At 44.5% G+C, this 15,792-nt stretch overlaps 1 protein-coding gene and 1 long non-coding RNA gene across 2 annotated transcripts in view; one reads left to right on the plus strand and one right to left on the minus strand.

Annotated features, from left to right (window-relative positions):
* Nucleotides 1-348: 348 nt before the first annotated feature.
* Nucleotides 349-5,174, plus strand: LOC116589892. The gene is made up of 3 exons (XR_004285433.1): nt 349-438; nt 555-579; nt 4,989-5,174. It is a non-coding gene; the product is annotated as an uncharacterized LOC116589892 (long non-coding RNA).
* A 4,356-nt stretch (nt 5,175-9,530) lies between these two features.
* The window catches only part of LOC116590403 (myocyte-specific enhancer factor 2A-like), a 105,075-nt gene continuing 98,813 nt past the window's right edge, over nt 9,531-15,792 (minus strand). Inside the window, 5 exon segments of the mRNA XM_032342133.1 lie at nt 9,531-10,177; nt 10,180-10,197; nt 10,200-10,342; nt 11,346-11,472; nt 15,024-15,150. Of these exon segments, the coding sequence (XP_032198024.1) occupies nt 9,978-10,177; nt 10,180-10,197; nt 10,200-10,342; nt 11,346-11,472; nt 15,024-15,150 (615 nt within the window). The 3' untranslated portion in view covers nt 9,531-9,977.

The following is a 15,792-nucleotide window of genomic DNA, read 5'->3' on the forward strand; positions in this document are numbered from 1 at the left end:
TGAGCAGAGAGCCCGATGCGGGGCTCGATCCCAGGACCCTGAGATCATAACCTGAGCCGAAGGCAGCGGCTTAACCCACTGAGCCACCCAGGTGCCCCGCCTTTTACTTTTTTTAACTGATTGGCTATGAGTGGTGACAGTAGGTATCATTGTGCTGTTCCTGACCTTAGAGGAAAAGCTTCCAGCTTTCACCATTATGATGTTGACTATGGGTTTGTCATATGTGGCCTTTGTTGTGTTGAGGTGTCTTTCTCCTATACTTAATTAGTTGAGCATTTTTATCATGAAAGGTTGTTGTATTTATAAAATGCCTTTTTTTCACCTGTTGATATGATCATATGATTTTTTTTTTCTCTTTCTGTTACTGTGTCTCACAGTCACCCATTGATTTGTGTGTGTGGAACTGCCTTGCATTCCAGGGACAGATCCCACTGGATGGTGAGTGGTTCTTTAATGTGCTGTGTGCTAATTAATTTGGTTTGCTAATATTTTGCTGAGGATTTTTGCATCTATATTAATCAAGTATATTTGTTTGTAATTTTCTTGTCTTATAGGCTCCTTATCTGGCTTTGGTATCAGGTAATGCTGGCCATGTAAAATAAGTTTGGGAGTTCCTTCTCTTTAATTTTTGGATAGTTTGAGAAAGACTGTCACTTACTCTTCTTTAAATATTTGGTAGAATTTGCGACAATGTGGATGCAACTAGAGAGTATTATGCTTAGTGAAATAAGTCAATCGGAGAAAGACAACTATCACATGATCTCCCTGATATGAGGAAGTGGAGATGCAACGTGAAGGGGTTTGGGAGGTAGGAAAAGAATAAATGAAACAAGATGGGATCAGGAGGGGGACAAACCATAAGAGACTCTTAATGTCACAAAACAAACTAAGGGTTGCTGCGGGGGAGGGAGGTAGGGAGAGGGTGGTGGGGTTATGGACATTGGGGAGGGTATGTGCTATGGTGAGTGCTGTGAAGTGTGTAAACCTGGCAATTCACAGGCCTGTACCCCTGGGGCTAATAATATATCATATGTTTATAAAAAAATAAAAAAATATATAATATCATATGTTTATAAAAAAATAAAAAAAATTATAATAAATATTTGGTAGAATTCATTAGTGAAAGTATCTGGTCCTATACTTTTCTGTGTTGGGAGGTAGGAAGTGTGTGTGTGTGTGTGTGTGTGTGTGTGTGTGTGTGTGTTGGGACGTTTTGATTACTGATTCAATCTTCTTACGTGATACTTGTCTGCTCGGATTTTCAAATTCTTCACATTTTTTTAAACAGCTCTTAGTTTCATTGATATTTTTAATTATTTTTCTTGTCTCTATTTCATCTATTTTTTAATTTTCTTCCTTTTACTAAATTTGGGCTTAGTTCTTTCTCTAGTGCCTTTACCTGTAAATTGAGGTGGTTGATGCTTTCTTGTGTTTTGATGTAGGTATTTGTGAATTTTTCCTGTAGCAGTACCCTTTGATTCCCTTCTCATCTTATGTGTATCTGTTGTAGATTTTTTGTTTTTATAAACTTCCCTCTTAAAACTACTCTTGCAGCGTCCCATAGCTTTTGATATGTTGTGCTTCCATTCCCATTTGTTTCAAGACACTTCTTGATTTTTCTTTTGATTTCTTCTTGGTCTATATTCAGGAGCATGTTTTGTAGTCTCCATATATTTGTTGTATTTCTAGCTTTCCTCCTGTTATTTATTAATTTCTGGTTCCATACCACTATAGTCAGAAAAGATACTTGGGTTTTTTCAATCTTTTAAAATTTGCTAAGACTTTTTTTTTTTTTTTTGATGACCTACATATGATGTATTCTGGAAAATGTTCTGTATGCACTTGAGAAGAATGTGTATTCTGCTGCTGTTAGTTGGCCTGTTTATACATGTTAGGTCCATTTGGTCTAAAGTATAGTTCAAGTGCAGTGCTTTCTCACCGGTTTTCTATCTAGATGATCTTGTGTTGATAGGCAGGGTACTGAATTTCCTTTCTATTATTGTGTTATCTGTTTTTTCCTTCAAATCTGTTAGAATTTGCTTAATGTAATTCAGGTGCTCTAAAGTTGGGTGCATATAGTTGATGATTTTTGTATCTTGATGAATTGACCCCCTTATCACTCACTATGCAGTGACCATCTTTGTCACTTTTAACTGTTTTTGGCTTAATGTCAGTTTTGTCTGATATTAGTATAACTACCCATGTTCTTTTGGCTTCTGTTTGCATGGGGTAGCTTTTGCCATTCCTTTGATTTTATGTGTGTCCTTAGAGCTGAGGTGAGTCCCTGGTAGCATATAATAGGGTATTATTTTTTTTTTAATCCTGGCAGTAAGTCTGCCTTTTGATTGGAGAATTTGGTCCCTTAACATTTACAGTAATTATTGGCAGGTAAGGACTTACGAATGCCACTTTACTATCTTTTGGCTGTATATAGTTCCATTTTCCTTTTCCTCTTGTTGCCTCCCTGTGTAAATAAGAGATTTTTGGTATCAGTATACTTTGATTCCCTTCTTATCTTATGTGTATCTGTTGTAGTTTTTTGTTTTGGAGTTCCCATGAGGTTTACATAACAAATCTTATAGATATCAGTGTATTTTATGCTAATAATAATTTGATTGCATATTAAAAAAAATCTATCCTTTTCTCCCCCATTTTATATTTTTGATGACACTATTTACATTGTTAATGGTGTATCCATGAACAAACTGTCAAAGCTATACCTAGGTTTCATACCTTTGGCTTTTAATCTTTAGGTGAATCTTTACCTAGCACAATGCCATATTGACAGTGTTAAGGTATTCTAAGTCTGACTCTACACCAGTGTGTCATATATTTCTACGTTTTCAAGCTACTAATTAGTGTCCTTTTGTTTCAGCTTGAGGAAATCCTTTTAGCATTTTTTTAATTTTTTAAAAAAATTCTATTTAAAGTGGGCTCATTACTATTTTATGTTCTAATATAAAATAAATACTATTTATTTTAATTTGGGAAAGGAGCTCAACATAGGGCTTGAACTCACAACACTGAGATCGAGGCCCAAGCTGAGATCAAGTCAAACACTTAATTGACTAAGCCACCCAGGTACCCCCCACTTTCAGCATTTCTTGTGTAGTTTAGTGGCAAAAGTTTAGCAGCTTTTATTAGGGGAAGATTTTATTATTTATTTTTATATGTGTATTATTATTATTGTATGTTTATTGTTATTTAGCATTTCTTATAATGTAGTTTACTGGCAAGAGTTTAGCAGGTTTTGTTTTTTAGGGGAAGATTTTATTATTTCACTTTCATTTTTGATGGACAACTTTGCTGGGTAAAGTATTTTGGTTGGCAGTTTTTCTCTCAGCACTTTGAATTTATCATCCCACTCTCTTTTTGCCTGTAAGTTATCGGATGAGAAGTCCTCTAAGAGCCTTATGGGGGTTTCCTTGTGTGAGAGAATTTTTTTTTCTCTTCTAGCTTTTAAAATTCTGTCTTTGATTTTTAGACCATTTCATTATTATATATCTTGAAGAACATTTGGGGTTGAAGGTTTATGGTGACCAAGCTTCATGAACTTGGATATCTAGTTCTCTTCCCATGTCTGAGAAATTCCCAGTCATTATTTCTTTAAATAAGCTTTTCATTCCTTTCTCCCTCTCTTCTGGGACTCCAGTAATATGTACATTGTTTCTTTTGATTGTGCCTTTTCATTATTTTTTCTAATTGCTTAAATTCAACTGATCTGCCTTCTTGCTCACTGCCTCTCTCTTCTGTTCAACTACGCTGTTGAAACTATTGAATTCTTCAGTTCATTGTATTCTTCAGCCCCCAAATTCGGTTCTTTTCTCTTTGTTTAGCTGCTCCTTTTGTTCTTGTATGGTTTCCCTCATACTGTTGAATCACTTATGTGTTCTCTTGTAGCTCTGAGCATTTGTACTACAATTATTTTGAATCATGTGATGGGCAATACCTGCATCTCTGTTTCTTTGGGTCCCGTTACTGGACTCTTCCTTTGGTAGAGACATGTTTCCCTCACGTCTTCCAGACTTTATGGATTGCTTTTGGTTAGAGAAGACTTTCACTTGCAGATGGGGGAGCGCGTATCACCTTGTGACCAGGTCTAGTGGTGCGGGGCAACAGGTGCAGGAGTGTGCAGTAGCAGTAGGTCCAGTTGGGGCATGATGGCTCTTTGGCTCAAGCCACTGGGGTCCACACTGTTGGTAACAGTGTTCTTGGTGATCACTGCAGGTGTCTGCAGCACCTGTAAGGGCTATTGGGCTTCTCAGCCTCTAGAACCAGTTAGTAGCTAGGGACCAGAGAAGGCAGCATTGGTGGCTAGGGCCAGTGGTGTTCACACTCGACTGTGAGGGGCCAGCTATAGGCCCCTTGGTAGTGGCAGAGGTCACTTGCTGATAAAGTTGTTGTGATGGGGTCAGGGCAGGTAGCAAGGGATAGGGCCAACTGGGGGCTCCCTGGCATTGGCAGAGGACCCCGAGTGTCTGTGTGCTGCCCTAGAACTTGACCCTCTACCCCTGGGTGTGCATATTGCAGTGGAGGTCGGGGACAGGTGTCAGGCTGCAGAAAAGGAGGTGGAGGGCATGCAGGCCCTTGGCCAGAGGGACTCACTCTAGCTGCAAGAGGGCATGGTGGTGCTGGCCAGTAACGGAAGGCAGGGCTCCCCGGTGGCTGTGCTGGGGGCATGCACACTGGAGGAGCTACTTACAGGTGGCCGTGCTGATGCTGGCCTGCACCGGAAGGTGGGCTTAGTAGTCCTGGAAGAGTGTCAGCTTCCTGGTTCTGATAGTGGGAGGACAGTTATGTCAATGTTAACTGTCGGGAAGGTGGGTGCAGGATATATGGAAACGATGATTTCTGCAGCTTTTCTGTAAGTGAGAAGTAAGTTTAAAGTAAAGTTTAAAAAAAGCTTAAAAGGGGGCGTGGGGTGGGGTGGGGGGTTAGTTTACAGTGAAACCAATTAGTACAACTGTGATTTTGATTTTCTTCCCCAGCTGCCTTCAGCTGCTTTGGTAGAGAGTGAGCAGGCAGATGATGTCAGGAAGTGACTGAAGTCTAAGCATTCTCTAAAGCTGGGTGAGCTCGTGTCAGTCTGGGTCGTCTGGAAGCAGAAGCAGATGGGAGTTGGGAGTGCAGATGATTCCTTGCAGGAGGGAAGGGGCGTAGCCCAGCTGTGTGCAGTCATTGGCTGGGGGCTGGCTAAGAAGAGCGTGTCCTCAGCTCACACCCTGTGACAACTGGGGCCCAGGGCTCACCTCTCCCACACTGGGCTCAGAGTTGTCTGCGGTGTGATGGCGCGAGTCCACGGGCCCCTGAGGAGCCCCTCTCCTTAATGTTCCAGGCACCTCTCCGGAACCCCCTTTCTGTGGAGGACACGAAAACACAACCGGTTTCCTCGGTCCCATGACTAGGTGGTGCTTTGACCCCTGCCGAGCGACTGGCCGGGCACATGAGAGCAGGCCAGGGCCACGGGGCTGGCGGAGAGTTCCAAACGAAAACTCCTCTTCGAGGCAGGTGCCAGGCAGCATCAGCTTAAAAGCAGGCTCCAGGCTAGCGGAGGGCGCCCGTGGGAGCGAGCCTGGAAATCGCGATGAATTGATTTTAAGCAGCTGCAGCTGTGATCAGACTATTTTTAGCCACGGGACTCAAGCAGCTTTCAAAACCTGCTAATAGGAGCCTCACTGGAGCCAGCGAGTAAAACCAGCACAAAAATTTAGCTTTTAATCTAACTGACAGCAAGAATGTGCTCCGTTACGAGCTGGCTTAAAAGGCAAATCCAAGGAAGAGAGCGCTTGCCACTGCCAAGTTTAAGATAAGTTTTCACACCTGTCATTTTTGAAACTAACTCATTCAGTAAATCTGTCCTCTGCTGCCGCTCGCTCAGTATTGGGTGTGCATTTTGGGTAGACCGAGTCGCTATCCTCAGAGCCTGTTTAGCAGTAACTCGCCCTCCCCCCGCCGGTATATCCTGCGAGCAGTGCGGCAGCGCCTGCGAGGGCCCCCCATCCACGCTGGCTGCAGTGACGGGCCAGGCTGGCCGAGTTGGGCCTTGGATCGCCCGCTGCCTCCTGCAGGGACCCGGGCAGCCCAGGAAGGGAAGCCTCAGGAGCAGCTGTGGGCGAGGCTGGTGAGCTGCGGCCGCAGCTTCCTTGACCAAGCCTCAAAGTAGGTAAAGGGGATCTCGGGCAGGAAGAGGCCTGTGAGGGGAAGGGACAGGAGACGCATCTGGGGGCGGGGCCAGGGGATTACTGGCGGCAAACATGACAGAGTCTGGAGTACACAGGAAAAGCCAGTCCGTCTTTACTGTTGTGAGTGCAGGATACAAATAGTTTACAACAACCTCTAGCATTTTCTTAACCATTTGATAAAAAGTTCACTATAATATTTATTGTATAATGAAGAAAAAACAACACATTCAGGGAAAAATTGAGATTAACTTATTTTTCTTAAAAGGTTCATCTCAAGGATGGCAACAAAGTCCAGCTTGTGCCGCCAAAAGGTTTTACATGATCAAACTGTGTACAGCTTCTTGTGTGAACTGTTGACTACAAACATTTACCAAATACATAAATCTCTTTTTAAAAAAGCCATTTTAAATATAGCAAAGCAGTGTCTTCTTGCACAGCAAAGTGAAGAAAGTTTCTACAGAGAAATAAAAGTTTTACATTTGTAAAATCTTTTTCACATTCTAATCATCTAGCTTCTTATGATCCAATGCCAGGAGTTTTCTGGTTCCTTATTTACTATGTATTTCTTGTGCGCATGATGGTTAATACAGAAAATAGGTTAATGCTTTATTAGTTGTCCTTACAGTTAAAGGAAATGGTAAAACATATATTGTTCTTTTCGAACAAACCCCTGATTTAGTCTCTAACACAATGGACATAATTAGGGCTCAAAAGATGGAGTTTTGATCGGGACCATCTGCAGACATACAATGGTGACTCTTACTCAATGCAGGACGGTTCGCGCACTGAGGGAAGGACAGCTGTTGGAAACTGTACTTGAGCCAGTGCGGCGTCCTCTAAGCTTTTTTTGTTTTTGTCTTTTAGTAATAAAATACTTCATCTGAAGGATAAAATTTTCTGGGGATGGTGTCATACAAAATACACGAGTCTAAAACGGTAAGAAAAGTCAGTTCTAAAGAAACACCATTCGTGTCTTCCCCACTCTGAGTTGGTTTCCACCAGGAGATGTGCATGTGTATGTGGTGTTTGTACATGGAGTCTGGGTGAGGGTGTCTGTCAAGTCCACACGCTCCAGGTCACACTGGGCAGACAGGAAAAGGGTTAACAGTCAAATATTCACTTCCTGAAAACGGAATACATTGTTACTTGGTCAGTGTAATTGAAATACAAACTCCCAGCCTCGTGTAATAGTATTTTAGAAAACAGTAGTTGTACTGATTATAAACCTGCATAGAAAGAAAGACTATTGAGATACAGTCAGAAAAGCCATCTCATAAGGCACACAAGAAAATAGACAGTAAATGCTAATGTGGTAACTCCTATTCCAATGTACAGCAGAAGTTCATGAACGTGCATGAAGAGTAACGAAAGAATCACTTAACACTTTCAAAGCTATAAATGGTTTACAAAGTGGTAAGGATTATCTTGGAAATTCAGTGTCAGGAGACAGTCTTGTCTCAATCAGGTGTGACCTTACGAAGAAACGTGCCGGTATGCAGTTCAGTAAAGTAAGTACGTTTGAAAGAGAAACTAATCCTTTCTGAACAAGAGCCCAAGGGCCATCCTGCTGAGAGGAGACAGCATGTCACCCTCCCTTTTTTTGGCCTCTCAAAATTTACTACCCGAACTGTTACTAAAACCGAATTCCATTTTGTAGCTGTGAACACCACAGGTTTCCACTGTACCTAATACCTATGTGTCAGTCAGGAAGTCTGGCTGATGATTTGTCACAAATAGCATATGAGGAAAATGTCAGAAGCTAAGTAAAAAATTGTAGGTAGCTGCTCAACATTAAGTTTAAAATGCAAAATAGCAGCAATTTTTAAACCCTTATTTTGAGTTTCTCAGGAAAGGGAGTATTTAAAAATCTACGATGAAAGATATACAGGACTTTGAATTTTGTTTGTGGCACAAGCCCAGGAAACGGACGAACCTGCCCTCGCAGCCCCGCTGTCTCGGTAAGAGGGAGGCTGCGCTCGGAGGCGGAGCGGGGCGCGGCCCAGGTTTCAGGAGGACGGCGCGCCGTGCCAGTCAGCGGTGTGCCCGTGAGAGAATTTCTCCCCACACCGAAGTGCCATTTCGATGCACAGAGAGCTCAGAATGGTAGTATTTTGTAACCAGCTGCATCATTCTATTTTAGAGGGGGCAGGAAGAAAGATCCCTTTACCCACAAGTATTTTTCCCTAATCATTTACCACTTATAAAACCTTTGTGCTGGTCTACTATTTTGCCATGTTCTCTAATATTAAATTAGGTCAGCTTTTTCTACTATATTTTTTTCCTCACAAAAGGCAAGTTTTAAATAATGCCTTAAATCTGTTACAACACATTTTATATTTACAAGATGAACTTAACACCAGTTTTTTTTGCCACTTTGCTATTTATGTACACATATATAATGGTGTTCAACCCGTACAGCACAAAGATTACAATGTAACATCACACATTCACCACCAGTGAGGGGAGAAACCCCTTTATACAATCTTCTGAAAAGACTGGGCTAATAATTAAAATCCAAAGTACAGTATATTTTTACAAAATAGTAAATATCAAACAGTGAATACTCTACTTAATAAGGATCTCGCCTTTTCCCCCCAAATTGGTGGCTATCCACAAAAATATACTTTTTAATCTGGTGACCATACAATACATAGGTACTTACATCAAAGGTGATAATATATTTAAGATGCTATATACACAAAAGAGTTTGGCTCAACTTTTAATTTACATATAGAATAATAAGTGTTCATGGCTTTTTTTCCCCAAGGTTCTGCTTGCAAGATATTTTTGGTTTTTTTTCCCCCTCTTAAAATAAAACTAAAAAGTTAAAACAAGATAAAGCTATTCTCTTAAAAAAAAAAAGTTACAACATACAGCTTTGGCTTATATAAATAATTCATAGCAGAATGTGTCCAAAAATAGTGAATATAATTTTATATATATAGTCATCAATTCATAAGGGTGTTTTCTTTCATATAAAATGTATATGAGCTAAAATCAGTTTCTTTAAGATATGAATGTAAAAAGAAACTTCTGACATAGTCCAATTATAACAATATATTAATTTATTTTGTTAATGCTCTATATTTATAGGCTAGTATTTTCTGAATATCTCATGCGTGTTTTTTACTCTCTTTTTTATTAGCTAAAGATCACTTCTTTGACCCAATACATTTTTTGCACGTGCAAAACAGTTATGTGTGGGGCTTTTTTGTTTTGTTTTAAAATATCAACAGCCCTTCCCATGCACCCCTCTGCAACAGAGACCCATGCCAGGCTGGGTAATTAATATAAATGACGTTTTATGTACAGTATTGCTTTCTTGGTTCCTGCTTTTCTACTGCTCTGTTCTACAAAGCATTTTTCTTAAGTAACTACAGTCATTGCACAGTTAAATAAAACAAGTAGGGGCCCTCTAGGTTTCTGCAAGCTAGTGTGGGAGAATTATATATGGGTACACGTTTTTCTGCAAAAACTGGTTATCTTATGAAACAAGTAGTCCAAGGAAGTGCCAGACTAGAATCTGCCTACAGGGTGCTTTGTTTGCCACAGGACGTACATCTGCAGATCTACGAGGCAGGTAAGTGCCCGATTCTGTAGGTAACACACACACACACACACACACACACACACACACACACACACTCACGCCCACATACATATATATATATATAAAGGAATATATATGTATGTATGTACATATAAATATAGTTAACTCATGTCCTTATTTACCGATGTAGATATGTAGGGCAGTTCGCTGCAGGATCACGAAGTACGAACACCAGCCCAGGAGCCTTAGGTCACCCATGCGTCCATCCTCATTCGCTTGACGGAAGGGCTTTCTCTGTCCTCCGTGGTGGGGGGTTGGCCAAGCACAATTGGAGAATGGAAGTCGCCCCGTGGATCCTCCCGGTCACTCCCATCATAGGAGCTGCTCGAGCTGCTCAGACTGTCCACAGGGGAGCGCCCCATTTCCTGCCGGGGCTGGGGGTGCTGGGGGGCTGTGGCGGCGGGGCTGCAGCGGTGGCTGCTGCTGCTGCTGCTGGAAGCCTGATGGGGTCATTCGATCCCGGGGAGGTGAAATTGGTTCTGACTTAATGTTGATGTTTTGGTTGGTATTAATGGATAAATTCGAACCCTGAGATAACTGCCCTCCAGCACTGAAGGAAAGACAAGATGTTAGAGGGTTGGTGAGTGCATCTGCGTGACCGGAGTGATACTGCAGCCTCCACCCTACAGAGCCTGTCCAAATGCCCAGACTGGTTTTAATGACCTCTCCATGGGAGGAAAACAAACTCGGGGTGGCTAGTTCTCCTGCCCAAGCCCTTGGTCCTTCTGCAGATGAAGGAGCCGAAACTGTGTGTCCGCTGCTGTGCATGGACCAGAACGGGAGAGGAAGCCTTCGGCTTCCACTCTGCTCCAGCCCTGGGAGAGGCACCACTCACTGCTCGCAAAGTACCTGCAAGGCCGTCACCTGACCCTGTCTTCCAGGGGAGAGCACCGCCTCAGACAGGCCAACTCAGAGTAGCGGAGCGTGCGTACAGGCTTCTCCCCCAAGCTAAGCGACCCTTTTGGCTCATGGTGTGTTCATTTAGGATGAACAGACCCCCGAGGGCCAACGGGTGAAGAAATGCAAGGAAAACCACCTTGGCTTTCTCCATGGACAGGACGGGAGGAACAGTAGGGGTGGGCATCTTGTGTGTGGAGCCAGCTAGCTACTGGGTTTCATGTGGATGATCCCAGCCCACTGCCTACACCGTCCCTCACCGAGAAGAGTTCAACGCAGAGAACATTCGTTCTGGGCAGGGTGAGGGGACAGGCGTGAGAAAAGCTTACGGTGGGGCCCAGGGGTATCTGAAAGCCCTAGTAGCAGGGAGAATGTGGGGGCCACCTGTGCCTCAGTACCCCTTGGTCACCATCTCCAGAGAAGAGAAGCCTTGCCTCCCGAATCTCTTCACAGGGAATGCCTAGTTTGAGCAGGACCCAAGCTATTATCCAGAAGCACGTAAAGGAAATATTTTCTCCAAACACTTGTACCACATAAAGAAGAAGTCATCCTAGGACCGTCACGTGACAGTCAACAGCACCAAAGACTGTAACTGATAGAAAAATAAAGTGCAAGGGCCGGGAGGAGAGATTCGGGGACAATTTCCAGTTACTCACACCAGAGAGCTGAGGGCGGCTTGTCCTAAATGGTGCTGCTGCCAGGCCGACACCTGTCCCAGAGACAGCATGCCCAGGGAGTTGAAGCCCTGCAGGGCCAACAGGTCCGCGCTAGTCAGTGGGTAATCTAGGACAAGGAGAGAAGTATCACTCGTGTGAGAGAGAGAAGGCCCAAGCACAAGCCGGTTACCCCGGCTGCGAGAAGCCAGGTACTTCCTAACTAAAACACACACGTCTAAACCGACAACAGTTTTTCTTTCGGCAGGTCCTAGCTGCATTTGCTTGTCTGGGATTATCTCGATAAAGTCAGCCTCAACTCTGTACTACGTGTTTACAGTCTCCTGTCTCACAAAAGGTTGAGATCCTTTCTCCAGACTTGTAAATAGAAATAATGGCAAGGCCATTGCTAAGGGACGTGCGCACGCAGCGGTTGCCTTACACGTGTGCACCGCTACCCCCTGGGAAAAGCAGCGACAGACCGGACGGAGCCTAGAGCAGCAGCTCTTCTCTTCCCGAGAAGAGGGGAGCAGGAAGGACACAGCAGCCCTCGTGTGGGGCCAGCTCGGTGGCCAGGTGAAGGATGCCGGCGCACAGCAGGTGAGCAGTGGTCGCTCGAGGCCCGGGGCTGTCGGAGATCGCTGACTGCGCGCAACACAGCTTCAAGTTTATGAAAAAACTTACGTGTGACAAGAGTGTAACAGAGAATGTGGCTCATTTTCTCAGAAAGCCTCAGTCATAATCACTCTGGCCAAGACCCAGGACATTAGGTATCGTTCACACATCGAGCTATTTCAGTTCTTCATTCACACTTGTTTTTTCCGTTTACTTTCAAAGAGAGGTGGCAAAAACCCTTCTACTTTTAACTGTTTTTTCCCGTCTCAAGGGACGTATTTAAGGAAGCCCATCTTCCTAGTGCATTAACATTCATAAAAAAAGGGATTCAGAGGAAAGAACGGAGCTGCTGCTTGGGATCCTGCCGGCCTCCACACTCTGCTCCCGCCACGCTCTCCGACCGCCTCAGCCACTTCCTGCCGAGGTGGGCAGGGGTCGCGCATGCACACTGGTGCCCCCTGCAGCCCCCAGCTCTCAACCTCTAGGTCCACCCAGCTACCTCCTTGGTATGTTCATTTGGATGTCTCTCCAAACCCCTCAAATCTGACACCTGACTGGACTCGTCTCCTCCAAACCTGCTCCTTATCTTAATAAACGGCACCAATATTCACCTCGGTAGTGCCAGAAACCTGTGGGTGTTCTTGATACTTCTCTCCGACTTCCAGCGCCAACCACCAAGGCCCGTCAGTTCTCTGTGTTGTCTCTCAAACCTGCGTGTTTCACCAGCTCTCCTGCCACCGCTCTCCTCTAAGCCATCAGGATCCACTACCTGGGCCACCATGCGAGCCTCTGGACGGTCTCCTAGCACGCAGCCTTGCCCCAGGAACACTAGCCAAAGTGATCTTAAAGTAACAAATGGGCTCACGATACCTCTCTGCCTATGACTTTCTGGCTTCCCTGTGCTCTCAACATCCAAAATCTTCAACATGGCCTAGAAATTGTGACTTACCTCTACAGTTTCAACCCTTCACACCCTGCACCATCCTGATCCCGCCGTGCTCCCTTCTCCCTGGAACAATCTCCCTGCCCCGCCCCGCTGAATCACGGGTGCCCCTCTAGCGAGGCTTCTCCGTAGCTCTTAACACGACTGTGGTGCCTGATTCTCACAGCAGTCTGTCCCAAGTTCCGCTGTGAACCGTACACTCCCGCGTGCCCAGCCCCACAGCTTCCACCCAGCGAGTGTTCAGCAGGCGTGTGCTGAATGGACACACGAGCAGGGCTGCGGAGGGACCTTATGAGGGGCATGACGGGACGAAGCACCGGGGCTCTTCCACATAAAAACTTGCACTTCTGGAAATGTTGCTCCTATCGTCATCCCTTTCCTGATCATTTGGCACGAGTCTGACTCTGCACAGAAAGGCAGCTGCCAAACTACAGAAAGATGAAGGTGGACATGTTTAAAAAGGGCAACGAGACAGAGTAAAAATAATGTTCTTTAAGATTAAGCTGCACACATGCTCTGAAAACGAGCACAGAGACTGAGTCACAGTTAAAAGAAGGAATGAGACTGAGGCCAAGTGATTGATGGTTTTGAGAGAATCGGACTCTGTTTTTATGTTTTGGTAATTCCTTCTGGATTTTTAAAAAACAACTTCTTGCTAATCCAACAGCATTTCTTAAGCACGCACAGTGGCACAGGGACATATCCTGGAAAACCCGTCATGAAAGCTCAAGAAACTGCTCTCACTCCGAACCAGTTCAAGTGCCACCTTCCCCACTGGAGCGCTCTGAACCATTCAGGTCGTGCTTTCCCCCCTCTTTCCTCACGTTCTCAGGTCTCAGAGCACAAACTACTAACCTCAGCCGCTTTGACCTCAGCTTCGGCCTGTATCCCGAGCTGGCACGAACCTGGGACAAAAGCTCTGTCCCTGGCATATGGACGCGCCTACAGCTGGCGATCACCGCCAGGACACAGAATTTCTATGAACGTGTTATCTCTCGCTTCACTCTAAATTTGCACTTAATAGGTTTGGGCATTTTTTTCATATTGATTGTTAGAAAAGGTAGTGGACATTCTCCTAAGAGGCTTTCTTTTTTCAACAAAACCTTTTGAAATTGTTTTAAATGAACTACACAGCATTAAAGTGACAAGCAAATGTATCAATGGCCGCAGGGAGTGTCAGACAGCAGTGTGAAAGCACGGTGCTAAAGCATTTACTCTGAAGTCTAAAATTAGATGGTTTTTATTACAGTCTGCTTATAAGAATCCTGAAAGGATGAATACCCTGCACCGCAGTCTGAAAGCTGACAAGGTATCGCTTAACTATTTCCTTCTTTCCTTCTTCCTTTGAAGCATCAGGTGTTTGGCTCAGTGGGTAAGAAGGCGAAACCACACCTGCCAACCTTCTGCCTCTCCCCAGAACGGCTGATCTGGAAGAAACAAGAAACCTGCCGCGCGCCGGGCCTCTGTGGACAGCGTGCGTGGCCCACGGCACCTCTCCAGTCACTCAGCAGTGCTGACTTTGCCTTACAGACCCCCGCAATAGGTGTTTTAAGATGAAACATCTAAGTAACCATAAATGAGTGAGAAGCTCCCCTCAGAAGGGAGGAATGACTGACTGGCTCTGAGGAGAAACAAGAAATGTCCTGGTTTTGCTCCTGAGGCACAAGGGACAGAAACTAAAAAAGGTAGTTACACAGAGGAAAACACCAGCTGCCCAGCGCAGCCACGCACGTGTCCCCTTCCAGAGTCCTGAGTCCAGGCGGAGGCCGTGCTCCCCACAGCAGGTCAACACCTGCCAGCCTGGAGGACTGCAGCGAGCCGCACCAGAGAAAATGCCAAGCGGCGCTCTCGTCCTGTCTGGTCACAGGCGGGGATTCTGGGAACAGCTCTCTGTTTCTTTGTCAGGGTAAGTAAAAGCGGACACTGGGAAATCATTCCACAATGCATTTTTTTGTACGTTTTTCAAAGCTAACCTTTGTCTTTTAATACGCCCAAATGTGACTCTAAAGAACTGGAGATAATTGATTTCAATCAATATACTTGTAAAAAAAAAAATCACAGAAGCACATGGTGATCACCAAACAAAGAAGTACGAGCGACAGAAGGCAAGAGAGCAGGCTTACCAGTGTTGTAGGCGGTCAGCATGGCTGAGTACACGAGTCCCTGCGGAGGCAAGCTCAGGGTGGTCACAGACACGACTGGGGTAGCTAGAGGCTGAGTGGCTTGAGAACTGCTTATCCTTTGGGTATTCTGTGAGAGAGTAGAAAAAAGGGTCACTATTTGAGTATTCAGCCTTAGTATTTTAAAAATAACATTCAATTTAAAAGTGACATTTTTCACAGTTTTATGATGTGAACGTCATTATGTCTTAAAGCAGTGATGATGTGAAAAAAACCTTAGAAATACTAATGTGAACTAAATATTTAATTTCAAGGGACATAGTTTTACATTAATTATTCATTTTCCCTTGTCTTTCATATTGTTTATCAGTGGCAAGGATATATCCTTAAAACAGAAACCTGCACTCTGGGTGAGAATGCTTTGATGTGTTACCATAAATGAGGACTTGCTGGCACTAAATACCGCCAGGCTGCCCCAAATCAAACATCTAGGTTTTCGAGCCGAGGAGAGCCAAAAGTCTTTTGTATCCTGAGAGTGTAAGTAAGTTTAGGGATCGAAACCACTTGCACCGGCAGCATTCCCATGTTAGTGTGCTGTGAGGTCCTGGCTTCCTGAAGTACAGTTTGCTTCCAGTTTTCCTGCCCTGCACTCCTACAGTTGCTACACCTACACACCCCCGCCCCATGCTCCCCACACCCCCCAGAGCCCCACCCCCATACATGCTCAGCCTCTCCTACTGTCACCCCCTGCCCCAGTGACCTATTTCTTGGC

Source organism: Mustela erminea, chromosome 5, assembly GCF_009829155.1.
Source record: "Mustela erminea isolate mMusErm1 chromosome 5, mMusErm1.Pri, whole genome shotgun sequence".
In the NCBI taxonomy this organism is placed as follows: domain Eukaryota; kingdom Metazoa; phylum Chordata; class Mammalia; order Carnivora; family Mustelidae; genus Mustela; species Mustela erminea.